Source organism: Pinus tabuliformis, chromosome 2_2 (genome assembly GCF_031772625.1).
Source record: "Pinus tabuliformis cultivar Carrire ecotype Pingquan chromosome 2_2, CPIR1, whole genome shotgun sequence".
NCBI lineage: Eukaryota > Viridiplantae > Streptophyta > Pinopsida > Pinales > Pinaceae > Pinus > Pinus tabuliformis.
The window spans coordinates 112,935,469-112,954,206 of NC_142300.1; the positions used below are offsets into that span (position 1 = coordinate 112,935,469).

Genomic DNA, 18,738 nt, shown 5'->3' on the forward strand with positions numbered 1-18,738 from the left:
TTTGGTGTCACCTGCTCCTGAACCTCCACTGTAGAGGAATCAATATTGCAAGACTTCTTGAGAACCCTCAGCTCCTCAAACCTTACATCCCTCCATAGCATTGTTTTCCTAAGTGCCAAAATATATACCTTGTAGGCTTTTGAATTTTCGTTGTACCCCACAAGAATTCCCTTCTTTGCAATAGGTTCCAATTTGGTTCTCTTCTTTGATGGGACATGGCAATATACTAGACGACCAAAGATACGAATATGTGACAAATCTAACTTCTTCCCTGTAAAAGCCTCCTCAAGTGTCAACGTGCCAAACACCTTATATGGACTCTAGTTCTGCAAATAAATAGTGGTGTTGTAAGCCTCTGTCAATAGAAACATAGACAGTTCTTGGTCATGTAACATAGCCTTGGTTGCTCCAATAATGGCCCTATTCTTCTGCTCTACAACCCCATTTGCTGAGGGTTGTATGGAACTATCATTTTGATATGCTCACGTGAACAAAAACATTTGAAGGCATCCGAGGTGTCCCTGCCTCCATTATCAAACCTTGTATCTTGATCTTTCTCCCTGTATGGTTCTCTAGAAGGGCTTTGAACTCCTTGAACCAATAGAAAAACTCGTCCTTCATTTTCAAGAAGTATATCCAAGTCTTCTTAGAGAAGTCATCTATAAAGGTCACATAATAAAGGTATCCACTTAAGGACACTGTTGACATGAGCCCACACACATCTGAATGTATTATGTCCAAGATGCCCTTATCCCTAGTATCGTTGCTCGAAAAGGGGGTCTTGGCATACTTGCCCATTGTGCAGCCCGTGCACACATCATGCTACTGGATCCTAAACTCAGGCAATCCTATCACAATCTCCTTGAGCACATTGAGTGCTCCATGGTGTAAATAAACCATCCTCCTGTGCCATAATTCACCCAATTCTTGGTACTCAAGAATGCTTGGATTGGTTCAAACTCAGTTTTGAACATGTTGCCATTTCTAACTCCTATCACCCTGGTTGTTCTGGAACCCTTAAGTTGAATATACACTTTACCATCCTCAAGGGTCACTATGTAACCCTTGTCTTCCATGGTAGCAACAAAAATTAGATTTTGGTCATTCCCATAACATACAGCACATCTTTCGCTAGAAAAGGGTTTTCCAGACTCGCTCTGAAACTTGACAGTGCCAACTCCAACTAATTTGTATTTGGCATCGTCCCTAAGTTCTATGTAAAAGACCATTTTTTTCTCCTTCAAGCTGGTCAAATACTCCTTTTCTCCTATCATGTGGCAAGAAGCCCCACTGTCAATATACCACACGTTGGTGGCTACTGAACTCGAGAGACAAGAATGAGTGAAAACTCATTTTCGAATCTAGCTGCAAATTCTAACATTTCAATTATAGCAACAACCTTCTCCTTCTGCTTGCCCATTTTCTTATTAGGGCATTGGTTGGTGAAGTGTCGTGGTTGATGTTGAAGGAAAAGTAACTAGGTTCGGTTTTCATTATGACTTGTAACAATAATATTATGAAGAAAATTGTTATTCCTTGCATCATGGGTTTCATGAGCAAGATGTGTTTACCATAGGTCAAAGATTTCTTCTTGATGTCTTTAGGATTTTTATGTTTCATCATAAATATTATGAAAGTCATAAGATCAAAGGTCAAAGGATACGCTCCAAGATAAGTGTCACTATCATCTTGCGAATCCGCTCTATGAACTGCAATAAGTCTCCTCGACATGTCGTCTTAGATTTAAAGGCTCTCCTATTGGCTTGATGTATCATCATTGACCTATATATATATAGGGATAACGTAGAGTCAATGTACATATCTTTGGGATAAGATATATATTACAGTCGTCAAAAAGGGAACGAATACACAGTGATATCTCTTGGTAAGTGAAATTCGGATATCTCTCGCGAAGCTCGATATATCTCTCGAGGTCTATAAGTGAAGCTCAGATATCTCTCGGAAAGATTGTCTCGACATATCTCTCAAAGCCTTCAAATCTCATATTACAGTCATTGAATATACAGTGGACATATCTCAAAGGACAGAGTCTCGGCATATATCTCAGAAGCTCGGACATATCTCAAAGGACAAAGTCTCGGCATATATCTCAGAAGCTTGCACATATCTCGAAGGAAAGAGTCTCGGCATATATCTCAGAAGCTTGGACATATCTCGAAGGACAGAGTCTCGGTGTTTATCTCAGAATCTCAATATTTATCTCAGATCTCGATATATCTATATGTGAAGCTCAGTATGCTTTCCGAAACCCTGTAAGGATATCTTGAAGCCTCTCAATCATGCTTGGATATATAAGCATGCAAGGTATCCTCGGGACATCCTTCAAAAGTGTGATATATCACTCACTGTAATGTATATACTTCAGTGCTTATAAAAGGACTGCGCATATGCAACCACAACAACAAGTGCTCAACATAACGCTATCTGGTGGCATAACTTATCTTTGGTGTAATCAACAAGGAATCAAAGGACTATTTCAAGTCAAGAAAAGAAGGTGTCAAAGACAATGACTGAACAGTGAAGACGTAAGGAGAAGGAGAACAGTCAAGCCAAGACAATGAATCAAAGACCAAGCAGTGCAGAGAATAGTGACACTTACCTCAGAGGTAACCTTGTGTTTATTTTGTCAAGGGTCTTAGTATTCATCTAAATATCTATAAGAAGAGATTCAAGGGTTTTACTCTCAAGCGGAGAGGTTTTGCCTTGGCTTGGAGCCAACATCTTGTGTACTTGTTTTTATTGTTGATCGTCCATGTCAAAAACTGTTTGAAGAATTGAAGAACACACTAATAAAACAAAGCTAATTGAAGAAGACAACACAAACTGTTATCAACTAGTTTGGGAAGAATCACTAAATCATGAATTGCCCTAGATTCTTCAACATGGAATCAGAGCTATGGTTCATGAAGGGCATGAAGGAGATCAACTATATCATAGTCTCGGTTAGAAGGGTCTCAGTATTATCACAGTCAGGCATATCACAGTATGTCACGATCCCGGCCTCAGCCCATGATGATGTTCCAATCTCAGCCTATGGTGATGCTACAGTCTCTGCCTAACCTGGAGCTACCATAGTAAGAAAGGTCTCACTAATTCAATGTCATCACAGTTAGATGAAATGATTCTCTAAAGATCTGAAGTAACCAAGTAAGTATTAAAGTAACCAAGTCAAAGGTATGTATGAATCTCTAAGATTAGCTAGTTTAATTTGTAACCTTTAGATAGTCCATGTGATTCTTAGATATGAAATAAATTAAATTGATCCTATATATTCTAGAAGAAATCTAACTTGAAAAATAAAGGCATAGTCTTGGTACCATCGTTTTGCTTGAAAGCATGTATTGCAGTCCACTATTAACTATTCTAAGGAAGGACTTGCTAAAAGATCAAGGAGTGTGAAGGAAGGCATCACAAAGGTTTGTCAAAAGTCACAGGTATGTCTCTATTATAAAGTTTTGTTATTCTCTTTGTCAAATCCTATCTACACTACTAACACTCATCTTGTTTAGCTCTCTTGAATCATAAAAGATTCTTGTTTGAGGTAATTCATCATCCGATGAATCTACCACCCTATTCATTTCTAAATTGTTTAAATGAAAAGAACCTTGAAAGGTTCTCTGGAAACCCTAACCTAAGGGCATATTGATAAGATGTCAATCCCTAAACCTTCTTAAGGATATTAATGATAAAAATTGCTACACTGATTGACATAAATTGATGATGTGTGAAACCCTAAACCTAATTAGGGCTATCAATGAAGAAATTCCTATATTGGTTGATTTATTGGTGATGTCATAGTCGAGTATTTGCTATGATCATGGAAGCTCTAACCTAGTAAGGTTGAAATCTAATTTTCTTTGACAATGAATCAAAAACCTAAGTTTTGGTTAGGTCTACAAGCAAGATCCATGCTATGAAAAGTCCTAGGAATGAAACCCTAGGTACGTGTTTCCTTTCCTAGCTTAGTCTTTGTCAATGTATTGCCTAACTATATAATGTGTATATGCATAATGGTTATCTCCTAGAAATATGCGCTTATTAAATTTTCTAAAGATTATGGGATCTAGGGTTTCATAGTCAAGCCCTAGTCAAAGTTTGAGAGTTCTAGGATAATGATTGAAATCTAGGGTTTGTAACTAAATCCTAGTAATGATTAAATTTTCAAGTATGTGTATTCATCTGAAATCTATAAATTATGTGTTGAGAATTTATAGATAGAAAATCTAGGGTTTACATCAAACCCTAGTAGAAGCAATTCATGCTGACAAAATCTAGGGTTTACCAAAAACTCTAGTAGATAGTCTATCATATGGTTTCTCAAGTTATCTAATCATGATTGAATTGCTAATATGACTTAGGGTTTGTATCAAACCTGGTCTAGATGACTAAAGTAATTAAGAGTGTAATCTCTTACTGATTATAAAAACAAAACAAAAAGAATTATAAATGCTTCTGCTACGATAAAAGTTCTGTTATATTCAATTCATGCTTCTACAGAATTAGTTTGTACCTAAGCACCCGACAGGGGGATTCGGGGTTCGTAGGATACGTGGATTCGAGTGTCGGATTCAGACACGTTGACCCCCCGGAACAGGACACTTAGGATTCGTTATATATTATTTTATTAAAATATATATATATTAAAAATTAGATATTTCTTACACAAATTTTCATTAATGATACAAATTCATTGATTTCAAACATAGATTTTCATCTAAATGTTAGTTTTACTGTTTACAAAGTAAGTTAGTAACATTATAGCATGCATAGTACATACAAAATTCAAATATCTGCATAAACCCTCCCAAACCTCGTAAACCCTCCCAAACCTCAAACCCTCATAAACCCTCACAAACCTCATAAACCCTCACTCATAAACCCTCACAAACCTCATAAACCTCATAAAACCTCACTCATAAACCCTCACAAATCTCATAAACCCTCATAAACCTCATAAACCCTCACTTTTTTGGGATTCGAATCCCAAAATCAGGACACGACCGGGATTCAATGGTGTCTTGTTAGGACACGTGGTGTCCCATTTTAGTATTTGAGATCCCATCGAATCGTGTTGGATTCGTGGGATTCAGACACGTGGCCTATTTTGGAAGAATCTGGTTTCATAGGTTTGTACTTGTTGTCTAAGTGGTGCATGTACATCATATTGGTAAAGAAGTTGTAAAATAAGTTGACATGATCAGCATGAGATCAAGGAAGTTGTTGGAAGAAGCCTATATGACCTAAAGATAAAATGAAGTATGTATGCATGTATTTAAGTTTTATAATGTCATGTCGTATGGTTGTAAATCAATACTTCTATCTTGAGAAGCATGATCGAAGGAAAAAGGATCTCCTCCTCTGAAAGGATGTAGAAAGACATAAGTCACACCAGATGAAATCAACATAATATGTCCTCATATGAAATATGAGGTGGTTGACTACAATTACATAACTCTGATTAGAAAACTCTAAAAGATACCTGGGAATGGAATGTGTAAGGAAGGAAGAGATCGTGAGATATGCGACCCTGATGAAGGCAATCAACATCCAAAAGATTAAGAAGACTTGACTAGAAAATCTCCCAGAAAGATATGAAGACTCTGATGGAAAAAGATGTAGACCCTTGACAATGTATATCTTTGGGAGATGTGTCAACATGAATGCAGGATGTTGATACCTACATAAAGATGTCATGATAAAGAATCCATCCAGCAAAAGCACTATTTAATATTGAAGCTATGAAGGGCTACCAAATCAAAGTATGGGAACAAGCAAGCATCTATGTGATGAATACTCTAAAGCATAGACAGATGACAAAGGAGTAGCCAGATGACAAAAGGACCTAACATATATCAAGAAGGCCACTTTCCACGAAGGGAGCAGTGACATGACAAGCCAGGAAGGAAAGTGATCGATGGTCGGTGCCCTACCTAGAAGAAGTTCAAACAAAGACTTCATGACATCACAAGGAGATCAAGCAACTAAAGGACCCACGAAGAAGAAGTTGTTGATGAATGGACAAGTCCCTAGCTAAGAGGGAGTTATAACAAGTTCCCAACTACAAAGGAGCTTGGACAAGTTCCTTGTCAGAGGAAACTTGGGCATGTCTTCCTCAATTAAGAGGAAGAGATAGACACAACATTCTTGTCTTCACTTGGGAAGAAAGAATAGGAGGATTGGGTAATCATCTAGCATCTGATACCCTTTGACGATGTGTAGGGCATCCAAGACAAGAGTAGGCAAGAGGAACAATATTCTTTGAGGGTTGGGAACCCAAGACAAGAATAGTCCTAGAAGGTCATACTCAGTGAACACCTGGGTGGGTATGTACCTTGAGAGACAATGACTAAGGTGTCTATAAGTCATTGGTCTCGCCAACATTGTGCTCTGATCTATTGAGAGATAGAGTTGTTAGTCAAGGCCTTGCTATGTGACAATGTTGGTTATAATGATGTTATACAGATGGATTACTAGTCCGACTCTTTTTATGAGATCTCTTTAGTGTTGAATAGACATGTACCATTTAATGAATACCTCCCTAGTTAAGAGGGAGTGTTGAAGGAAAAGTAACTAGGTTCGGTTTTCATTATGACTTGTAATGATAATATTATGAAGAAAATTGTTATTCCTTGCATCATGGGTTTCATGAGCAAGATGTGTTTACCATAGGTCAAAGACTTCTTCTTGATGTCTTTAGGATTTTTATGTTTCATCATAAATATTATGAAAGTCATAAGGTCAAAGGTCAAAGGATACACTCCAAGATAAGTGTCACTATCATCTTGCAAATCCGCTCTACGAACTGCAGTAAGTCTCCTTGACATGTCGGCTTAGATTCAAAGGCTCTCCTGTCGGCTTGATGTATCATCGTTGACCTATATATATAAGGGTAACGTAGAGTCAATGTACATAGATCTTTGGAATAAGATATATATTATAGTCATCAAAAAGGGAACGAATACACAGTGATATCTCTCGGTAAGTGAAATTCGGATATCTCTCAAGAAGCTCGATATATCTCTCGAGGTTTATAAGTGAAGCTCAAATATCTCTTGGAAAGACTGTCTCGGCATATCTCTCAAAGTCTTCGGATCTCATATTACAGTCATCGAATATACAGTGGACATATCTCGAAGGATAGAGTCTTGGCATATATCTCAGAAGCTCAAACATATCTCGAAGGACAGAGTCTCGGCATATATCTCAGAAGCTCAGACATATCTCGAAGGCAGAGTCTTGGTGTTTATCTCAGAGTCTCGATATTTATCTCAAGGTCTCGGTATATCTATATGTGAAGCTCAGTATGCTTTCCGAAAGCCTGTAAGGATATCTCAAAGCCTCTCAATCATGCTCGGATATATAAGCCTGAAAGGTATCCTCGAGACATCCTTCAGAAGTGCGATATATCACTCACTGTAATGTATATACTTCAGTACTTATAAAAGGACTGCGCATATGCAACCACAGCAACAAGTGCTCAACATAACGCTATTTGGTGGCATAACTTATCTCTGGTGTAATCAACAAGGAATCAAAGGACTGTGGCAAGTCAAGAAGAGAAGGTGTCGAAGACAGTGACCAGACAGTGAAGACATAAGGAGAAGGAGAACAGTGAAGTCAAGACAGTGAATCAAAGACCAAGCAGTGCAGAGAATAGTGACACTTATCTTGGAGGTAACCTTGTGTTTATTTTGTCAAGGGTCTTGGTATTCATCTAAATATCTATAAGAAGAGATTCAAGGGTTTTACTCTCAAGAGGAGAGGTTTTGCCCTGGCTTGGAGCCAACATCTTGTGTACTTGTTTTTATTGTTGATCATCCATGTTGATAACTGTTTGAAGAATTGAAGAACACACTAATAAAACAAAGCTAATTGAAGAAGACAACACAAACTGTTATCAACAAGTTTGGGAAGAATCACTATATCATGAATATCCCTAGATTCTTCAACAATTGATGACAAGCAAAACACCTTATCTTATTGAGGTCCTTTCTCGTTTCTCCCTGAGAAGTCAACCCACTCTATGGCCCTTTCTTTGCCTTCATCTTACCCTTACTAGCTAAGGAAAGATTATCTTCTTCTTCCTCAAATTTACTTTTTCAAGTTACCTCGTTGAGGCCCTTCTTTGATCTCTCCCTGAATGAAATCATCCCACATTCATTCCCAAGTGGGAAGGTGCTCTTAGACAAAAACGCATTTGACAAACACATCCCACTATTTCGTAAAGCCAATCAAGGCTATACGCACCAATTCACGTTCAAGTTTAATTTCTCCTATAGTCGTCATCTCATCCTGTAGCTGAGTGATCCTAGTCAAAAAGGAAGTTACACCCTCACCCTTGGACATCCTCTTGTTGTGTAGTTGGTCCCTCAGTACCATCTTTCAACTCATATAGTCGTTCTAGTCTAGCTTCGTGAGAGCATCCCACATTTCTTTCGTTGTCTTCTTCTTGGACGAATGTGGAATAAGGTGATCTTTGACTCCATCCAGAATTATCCTTTGCGCCCTTGCCTCTTTTACCTCATGCAAATCTAGGGCTATTAGATCTAAAACTGGTGGAACCATTGTGGTATTGACGAAGTTCCAAAGTTTATTTTCCTTGAGAATGGTTGTGATATGAACCTGTTGTGCTATGCAACAACCCCCCCCCATTTTTATGTATAATACAAATAGGGACCCTTTTAAATTGAATTTTCCCCTCTTTGTGAATAAAATGCCAACTTTTAGAAAATTGTCACTTTTCAAAAAGCTCTTGTTAACCTAACTTAAAACATATTAAAGTCCTCATCGCAAATCACATGATTCCTTAGTAGCAAAGTTAAGCACATTCAAAAGATACCGATATGCGACTTGCAATTGAACTTTGTATGCGACATCCCGATCGCATATTGCACATCGGAGGATATTATGTCAGCAGCTTAAATATTACCTATCAAAACCCCGATACTGCAATCTTGCGATATCGCAAATCGCAAGATCCATCAAACAAAGTTTCATTCGCGTTATAGCTTAAATATCCAACATGACGGATTTGACAAATGTTTAATTATGTTTTTAAGCTGGAGACGAGTTAGGTCAGAATGATTTAATATGGTTATCATCCCTATGCATGTAATCATGGTGTTCGTTATGGTTGATGAACACTGAACTCGCTCCCGGATCTTTCCTTTCAAAGTGCAGTGGTTTCATCAAATCTTTTATTTTACGCAACAATTAATTGTTGTTGGTTTTAATAGGAACTCCGCTTAAATGATGTCCATTCGAAAGGTGATGCAGAAGCATACCAAGCAGTCTATCGCAAAAACTGAAAACATAAAGATGTCATCCATCTTTACAAATACAATATGCGCTGCAGATGGAGGTGCCACTACATGGCAGACTATCTATACTACACTCAAGAATGAAAACCCTGAAGTAACAGATGTTTGACCAATAGCTGACAGCACAGAACCGTCAGGAGTGCAGTTCAGAGATGCTGCGTACTCTTTCCTTCACCAAATAGCAGCAAGGGCTAGGCTCTTGCCATACACAGATATGATAAGATGGGTAGTAGAGAATACAGAAGTTGAAGATAGAATTATCAAGGCAGCTAAAAATATAGTCTTAGGTTCTTTCAGAGCCGAAGATTTACAACACATGTACAAGCTACACGATGCCCAGGACATCTATGACAAATAGTTTGTTGCAAAGTTTGTAAAGGAAAACGAAGACCCGTTTCAAATGATACAGGAATGGAGGAGAAGAGACAATAAATTCAAACAAGATAAAGCGGGTATGTACCCCATTGCTTCTTTGGCCAATCCTTATAATTTTGCAGCCTCTATGCTATGTAGATTGTATGGCCTCCCTGATAATTCTAAATTCTCAATCAATTGGGTTCCGTTAATTGAGGCTTGTGTTAATTCTCACATTATGAATTGGGCAACCATTCTGTCTGAGAATTTGGCCAAAGCAATTACTGAATATCACCAAACCAGGGCTGCCTCCTCTAGAGCAGTTCCCCAATTCTTCATGTCTGCATATATCTTCGATGCCATTTGTTTCTGCACTCATTTTCCAACCATGGGTTGGAAATGGACTACCAATGATCCTACTCCTATCTTCCTAAGTTATAAGCAAATGTGGGAACAAGATTATATTCCACATTTTCACCAATTATGCCAGGGAGTTGTTCTTCCCTTACATCAGTTAGTTTTCAACAAAAGATGTCCAAGATTCACAAAAGAAGCTATCACAGACCTCCAAGCAATCGAAAGGTATTTTCTTGAAGAGTCCTTCTCTTATATCAGGATATTTGGTAGCCAAGCTTTCCCACATGTCCTCCCTATGTATGTATCAGATAAATTATTGGCAAGAGAAGTAGCATACCAAACAGTAGGAAATGGCCTCACAAAAACATTGAGGGAAATGAAGAAATCCCTATGGCCAAATTTTCCCCTTCAGTGTGGGTCATTTACCCTTCTTAATTATGGTCATGCATATAAAGAGTATCAGAATATGCAGTTATTAAAGCTCCCCATTCTACCGGCAAGGCCTTTTGATCCACAGCAAATAGCAAACAAATTCACCCTTTCAGTTAAGATCAGACTTGTAACTCATACAGTTGATGAGTTTGAAGATTTACTGGAATCTGCCGAGGATTTTGAGCAGATTCTAAATGCAGCCAAGACAAAGTTCGACCCAGAGAAATTCAGAAGATTCCAGGAGTTTAGAGGACAGAGGTTAGAATACCTCCCGCAAGAATTTTGGATTACTGATCATGTAATTGAAACTAAGTCTCAGAAGCAGAATAAGCCAGGCACATCACGAGAGCAGGAAGCAGAAACAGATGAATTAGAAAAGCTCTCGGATGCATTTAATGACAAACTACAGGGTACTCCTAAGGTATCATCAACACAAGAAACTGCAGGATTTCAAATCCCACCAGGGCAAATAGTAGTAGTGACCACTGAAGGTCCAAAAACGAGTTTCCAAGAAACAGAGGTAATCCCTGCAAATCCAACTACTAAAATTGTCTTGAATGTAACAAATATCCCTCCTCTAGACGTCTTTTACAGCCCTCTTCATAAAGCTATTGTAAAAAGACAGAGAAAGAGGAGGAGAACCAAAACTCCTTCAGAACATGAATTTATGGATGTCCTATGGAAGGACACACAAATAAATCCAACTGAACGTTTGACTCGGCTATCTAAATTTGCCAGAGCCTATGCTACAGCAACAATCGACAAAGCAATCGAAGTCTCAGTTTTCATTAAAGAAAAGGATAACGAGATCACATTATTATTGCGACAGTTAGATGAAGAAAGAGCCAACATGAACTGCCAAGCAGAGGAGCAACTGCATAAGCTACAACATGATATGGAAGCACTGAAATAAGTCATGAAAATGACTTATCTGGTAAAAACAAACAAATCCAGGAGCTAAACAGTGACCTAGCAAAGTATAAGGATATTCCTACTGCAGAGGAATTCATTAATGAAGCTTTGACACTGAATACTTTACTGACAAAGCAAAAGCAACTCTTCCTCCAACATATATCAAATATCATTCCACCTCTAAATACTAGTGAACAATTAACAAACATCATTATTGATCAAAGAATTGAGTTCAATGAACTCAATTCTAAGATCTCTGATTATATTGAATGGCAGGATTCAAATGAAGGGAAAAGGTCAAGTCTCCCAAAGATCAATGAAAGACATAAGGATATTCTATTCACTGATTGGGACTCACAGGTGAAACAGGCCGAACTAGCAATAGCCAGAGCATCGGGTATTTCAAAAAGCATTGTTAAAACAATAAATCACATGTTGCACACCTCCAACCTCATAAAGGAGAGTGATCCAAAAACACTTCCTGATCTTAAAGCATTAGACGAGAATTGGAAGAATAAGAGTCAGCTACAAAAGGAAACAATTGAGGGGCTGTCAAAAATCGACTGGGAAGCACTATGGCAACTTTTGGTCAAACCACATAGTCAGATCATGACAATAAATTGCTCCTTGGATTCAGTACAAATACTACCACCTTTACATGATGTTATATTTGCAGGGCAGTTGAGAACACAATTCAGGATGCCACCACAAGTCAGGCCAATGTCCGATATTTGTGAGCTGAGAGGCAAAGCTGGCAGCGGTGATTAATCAATGAAGACCTGAGTCATTTTTGAGCAGTTTTATTTTTGGAAAGTTGGATACTAGGAACGAGGAAGGTTGTTTGAAACCTCCTCATAGATATTTTGTATAAGTTATTTTTAGTTAATTAAGAATAGTATTTAAACCCTTCTCATGCATTTAGAGAAGGGTCCAGAATTTTATTAAGAACATTTACAAAGAATGCGCTATCGTAAGTTTGTAGATGCCTTGATGGAATCATGGAACATGGTCTTTTCAATCAAATATCTTTTTGTTGATCATTGTTGATGCACTATTGTATTCTTTGGGATACTTATTGGTAGAAGATTGATTATGGCCTATTGTCACTAGTCAAATGAGCAAAACGGTACACATCTGGTACTATTATCATGTTTGCTAAATCTTTGTTCTAGTATTAGTGATAAGTTTATCTTTCATGAATTATGTATGAAATCTATCATCTCCGTTTGAAGTATCAGTTGCACTATTGTACAATATCAAAATAGAGAATGTCCTGTTTTATATATGATCATTAGAATATGCAATATGTTTTTCACAATTCTTTTGATTAACTATTTTCTCAAAGGAATCATCTTACAATATATTAACTCTATATAATCTGCGATTGATCTATATCATCATAGATTACATAGACATCTTTTTATATTGCATAAAACCAGCAATACCCCAGGTTAGATTAAAATAGATTTAATTCAAAGTTTTGCATCTTAGAATAAAGCTGTGTTAATCTCTAGTTATTCTTTTGCAAATCATCAGGAAAATCCCACAAATCATATAAACCCAAAACATTGGGAAAGTGGTCCCATCATATCCAGCCAAAGCCACTATCTTAAACGGAAAAGGAGTTGCTCTAAGGTCCGGACTGGGTGTTTATCTCCCTTGTTGTTGCCACAGATTTCTAAGGCCTCAACAGAAACCTCCATTGAAGATAATTTTAGGACCCTTCCAATCGGTCTTCATATAGAATGTTGGTAGCCATGGTGGACTAAACCCTTAAACACTTTGTGTTGCCCTTCTTCTACTTGATCACTAAATGAAATTGTTGTAGCAACCCCATCCACTTGTAATGTCTAGTCTGTTGCAGCTTACTCTATCCCTACAGGTACAGTAGTGGTTGGTGATCTGTGAGGATTAGTATCTCCTTTCCCATCAGATAGTGTTTCCACTTCTTCACAACTTGCACTGGGGCATAGAGCTCCTTGTTGTAGGTAGGGTAGTTGAGAATTGTCCCATGAAATACTTCAAAATGGTAGCATAGAGGCCTTCATCCTTGCATCAAGATCGCTCCCATAGCATACCCACCCGCATTTGTCTCCAATTTGAAGGGTTGTTGCAGCTTTGGTAATGCCAGAACTGGTGCTTGACTAATCTTTTTTTTACCTCCTTAAAGGCCCTTTGTTGACCCTTTCCCCAGTGGAAACTCTTGCCACTCACTGTTATGGCATGGAGTGGAGTTGCTACTACCGAAAATGAGGCGATGAATTTTCTCGAGTACTGTGTTGCCCTAACGAAACTCCTGACCTCAAAAAAATTAGTAGTCAATGGCCACTTTATGATGGCCTCCATCTTCACAAGATCTAACTTTAGTTCTCTTGCAACTATCACATACCCCAGAGACACCAAAGAATGATGTGCAAACTCACATTTCTTGAGATTTGATAGTAGCTAGTGCCTCTTTAATATCTCTAGCAACTGCATCAAATGTGAGATGTGCTCCTCCTAGGTAGCATTGTATACCGATACATCATCCAAATAGACAATAACAAATGAATCTATGAAAGGGCGCAGTATATCATTCATTAACCTCATAAACGTAGTTGGTGCATTGCATAGGTCAAACGACATGACTAACCACTCATAAAAACATTTCCTGGTTTTCAAGGTGGTCTTCCATGTATCTTCTTATCTTACACAAACCTGGTGATATCCTGAATTTAAGTCTAGTTTGGTGAAGTATTTGACTTGTTGCAACTGATCTAACAAATCAACTACCTTGGGCAAGGGGTACCTGTTCTTGAGCGTAATTTTGTTCTACTTCATCACGATCACGTGACCAACTCCTTTTTCATGAATAATGGGGGTTTACGTGACATTCTCTCGAATTATGGTGGTCAAAATAGGAAGGTCAAATTCTGAGCGGCATAACTTTTGCATAAGGACTCCAATTGAGGTGATTCATTGTGTCATTGGAAAGGTTTTTCTGTGTAGAATAGCACAAAAAAGTGTGGCACTTACACGGCAAAGTCTTACCCAAAAAAACCTCATTTGATGCCTCAAACTGCTCCCAAAAGGTTCTAGACCCCAATTTGCCAAACTGGGTCCCATTGGTAAAAATGGTCCTGTGAGTTGATTCTTCCACTTTTTCTACTCTAAAAGCTTCAAGATGGATGACAAACAAAATAATGATCCAATCCAGGTCATTGTCCCCCAAACAAAATATGTTAGGAGTTTGCTTGATGGATTCAGAGTGACAAATTCCAAAATCTTGTCTACTACTATGGGGAAAGGGCAAGACTAACTCTAAGGCAGTTAGCGAGTCGATATATAGGCCACTAGTGGGCAGCCTGACATATCTTACAACCACTAGACATGATCTGGATTTTGCTATGAACTTCATTTCCAAATTCATGATAGTGGAAAAAGTAGAGCACTAGACTACAACAAAGCGAGTGTTGATATGCGAAAGGAACATTTGCCCTTGGCATTATGTATAGCAAAAGAAGGGACCCTCAGCTAAGTGGCTATATAGATTCATACTGGGTGGGTTATGTCAATGATAGAAAATCTACTTCTAGATATGTCTTTACTGTTGGCACAAGCGTAGTCTCATGAACAAATCGGAAGTAGCGTGTAGGAGCCCTTTCATCAACAGAAGTAAAACATCGAGCAGTGAAAGGAGCATGTGAGGTAGTTTGACACAACAGGATGCATTCAGATATTCAGATGCAATAAATACAGCCAACGTCCCTACTAAGTGACAATAAACGAGTGATTAAACGTTCCAAACATCCAGTCTTCCACAAGCATACCAAACATTTTGATGTACATCACCACTTCATCAAACAGCTTGTACAAGATGGATTTATCAAGATGCAGTATTGTCTCACAAAGGATCAAAATGCAGACATTCTCACCAAGCCTTCAAGTCCTAAAAAGTATGTACAATTCCAAGACAAGTTTGGTGTACCTGGTAGATTGACCACTAAGGGAGGGTATAAAAGTAAATATTAGTTTAATAATGGTCATTAGACACTGAGACATTAATAAAGTCAATTGGACTTCAGTTTATTTTGTTATTTGTACGTCTTATAGTTTATTTCACCTCAGTATGTATTTTGGTCTATCCCGCATTCATAAAGTGGATTAACTTGACTACATTGTAACCTATACAAGAAGGCATTTGCTTTCTCACTATTCACTAAATACAAAGAACTCTTTTTGAGTTTTCTTGGTTTCTTTATGTTCTTGGTTTCTATAATAGTGAAGGAATAAGACTTCACTTTCCTCAAACAAGGAGTATTTCCACTTAGACTAGATCACATGGCAAGTTCACCAAAGTTCATTGGTAATTTAACAACAGGTATCTCCACTTGAGGCCAAGAGCATGGATAGTTGACCTCACTTCCCTAATCAATGTGCATTGTCTAAGAAGACTATTGCAAGGGTAATTTAACCTCAATATTTGATAAAACGAGGAAGTCACTCTTGTGGAGGGGTTGGAATTTTCTTCTAGCAGCAGCAGCATTCTCTCTTCATCTCTTTCCTCTATTATACTCTAGTTTTTATTACTTTGCGCCAGGATTATCATTGAATCACTTCCATATTCTATCTCTATGTTACAACCAACCTTTGGCTAATGCAGAATAAGATTTTACTATGTTTTCTTTCTGGTTCTTCAAACTTGTTAGTGCATTGTTATTTCTTTGCATGGTATTTTAGAAGTTTTTAGGCCTTTATTATGATCATGCTTATCACTTAGATCACCTCCCTATTTCTTCACCATATTCATGTAAAATTTCCTTAAATTGCAACAACTGGAAATTTATTCTTCTAACTGATTAATTATGCAATTTATTTGCCACAGCAAACAATGAATAAATCACATTGCAATTGTTCACAAATAAAAAAAAATATTGTGGAAATAAACTAGAAACTGAGAAAATGGTAGCACAGACAATAAAATTGACACCGTTATTTTTGAACAATTGTCCCTGAAAAACCCAATGTGGGAAAACCGATGTAGCAGAGGAGGTTTTTATTATTATGCAACAGTAAAATTTCTAAGTACAATTTGGATGCCAAGCTGGCAATCCAATCCTGAGAAATACTGGCAAAATATTAGAGAGAATTTTCTCTCTCCACAAGCAATCCCAGCATAACCTACTTCAGAACACTGGTCCTCAAAGAACCCTTGCGCAGACACTCACACGCATAGCCTGGATTTGCCTCTGATCAAGTCATTTTGCCTTCTACTGCCTCTAGAAGTGATTCTCCAACCCTCTAGAAAATTATCTTGGCCTCCAACCCCTGAATCTACCTCCTCTTGAGCTAAATCACATTGCCTCTAAAGCTGCCTGCACAGGCCTCCTATGGAATATCTTGGTCTCTCTCAGTTGATTCTCTGAAACTGGAAATTCCTCTGGAATTTACTTTTGTTGCTCCCTCATTGTCTTTGCGTCCCTTTTGGCTCGAACTTCTCTCCCTTGCTCGATCTCTACTCGATCTGCCAAGGAACTCGACCTCACAAGTGTATTCTTCATCTGTCCATCAAGTTGCTCTTATAATCTCTCGTTGGTGAACCAACAGCCATGTTTAGATCTCCATCAACAGCTAAGATCGTCTCAAACTCCATCCATATGAGTTTCAAGAGAATTTTCACCTCTCTCAATTAATTGTTGTTAATTAATCACTTTTCCTAAGTTAGACTTAGAAAATATTCAATTATTGATCAATTACCTTAATTGAGCCATCTCTAGGTGTTTTCTCCAGAAACCTTTTCTGGGTTTTGGAGATCTAGTGTTTCTTAGCTTCTCTAACCAAAGTTGAGATTAGAACACCTGAATGATACTACAAAAACTAACAATTTAGGCTATTGCACGCAAAGAATTCCTGCCAATTTATTTCAAATATTTCTGATCTCACATATGTCTACTTGATCACGTGTCAAAGTACACTTTGTGTGCTGTTATATCAATTTTATTTGCACATTTACACAATGATATCAGCAGATAAACACTTAGGGACTACCCTGCGCCCCCCCCCCCCCCCCCAAGCAAGGTTAGCAAGCACCAGCCCAAAGGGAAAGGAGATTTGTTGGTGACAATTTAGGCAAATTCTCCTACATGTTACACTAATTTCTCACGGCCAATCTTCGAAGTTCCTACAACTCTTACAGTGCAGAGTTTTGTGCTAACACCACCCTAATGAAAATAAAGGGATTACACAAGTTCAAGAGAACCTCTGGGGCCCGATGTTGAAGCCTGAAACAATTTACAATATGGATATAATAAGAAATGGATATGAGATATCAATTATGTGATTGTTTGAATCAAAGAGCTGTGTACTTTTTGAAGCTAAGCATTGATTCAGATCAAAGAACTGAGTACTTTTTGAAGCTAAGAATAATGCTTCCATGTGTATATTCTCAATAAAGCATTAAAATAAAAACCATAAAACACACAGGAAAGCAGGATCAACCTGTTGATCAGCCACACTGTTATTAAAGCTGCTACTGTCAGATCCTGCAACATGAAAAATCAACAATTAACAAAACGAGCAAATTATTGAGATTCAGAGAACATAATATGGAAAAAGAGACAGCCAAAATAATAACCATAAGCAGCAAGATATAAACATGAGACAACTGAGTCCAAAGATCCTATATTAATCACAAACTACATTTGCAACATAAAACTTGAAAATGGTTTTCGTTTCCTAAATGGATACAAGTTTTATGAAATGGCCCTTTCAATATTGTGAGATTTTTTATATATATATATATATATAGAGAGAGAGAGAGAGAGAGAGAGAGAACTGAAAAGAATTAATATTGTAATAGTCATGGTGGTCATATGGTACAATTATTTTGAAAAGCAAATTACTTCCATTAATAGAAACCTGAATTTACTGAAATAAAATAACTTACGAGATGAGCCCAGAAATCAAAATGAAAGAAACACTTCAAAAATAACCTTACTCTAGCTCTTTTGACCTCCCTAAGAATCAAAACATTATCACCAAGCTACAAAGGCAACTGCTACACACCTTAACAAAAAGTTGTTGCACCATTTCTAGCCACTGATACATAAAGAATGGGAGGAAGCCACTTTGCTAAACTGTGATTCATGCTACTGCTACCGTATCTGTGGGTCAGTCATCTGGACTGAAGCAAGAGAAGTGACATTAATTCATATATTTTTTCTATCTTGAATATGATTCGTACTTACCATTACAAGGTCTTGATACTTGGTTGATATGTTGATAAGCTGCTAGAGATCATTTACTGAAGCAGAGTCAGCTGCAGTTAGTCTCTTAGGACTGCACGATATCTAACTGCCCAACA

General features: G+C 37.8%; 1 protein-coding gene across 1 annotated transcript in view; it reads right to left on the minus strand.

Moving 5' to 3' along the window:
- Window positions 1-18,738, minus strand: part of LOC149191618 (K(+) efflux antiporter 5-like) — a 379,177-nt gene that overhangs the window by 323,660 nt on the left and 36,779 nt on the right. Inside the window, exon 2 of the mRNA XM_089406719.1 lies at window positions 17,874-17,917. Coding sequence (XP_089262845.1) covers window positions 17,874-17,917 — 44 coding nt within the window. The remainder of the gene's footprint in view (window positions 1-17,873; window positions 17,918-18,738) is intronic.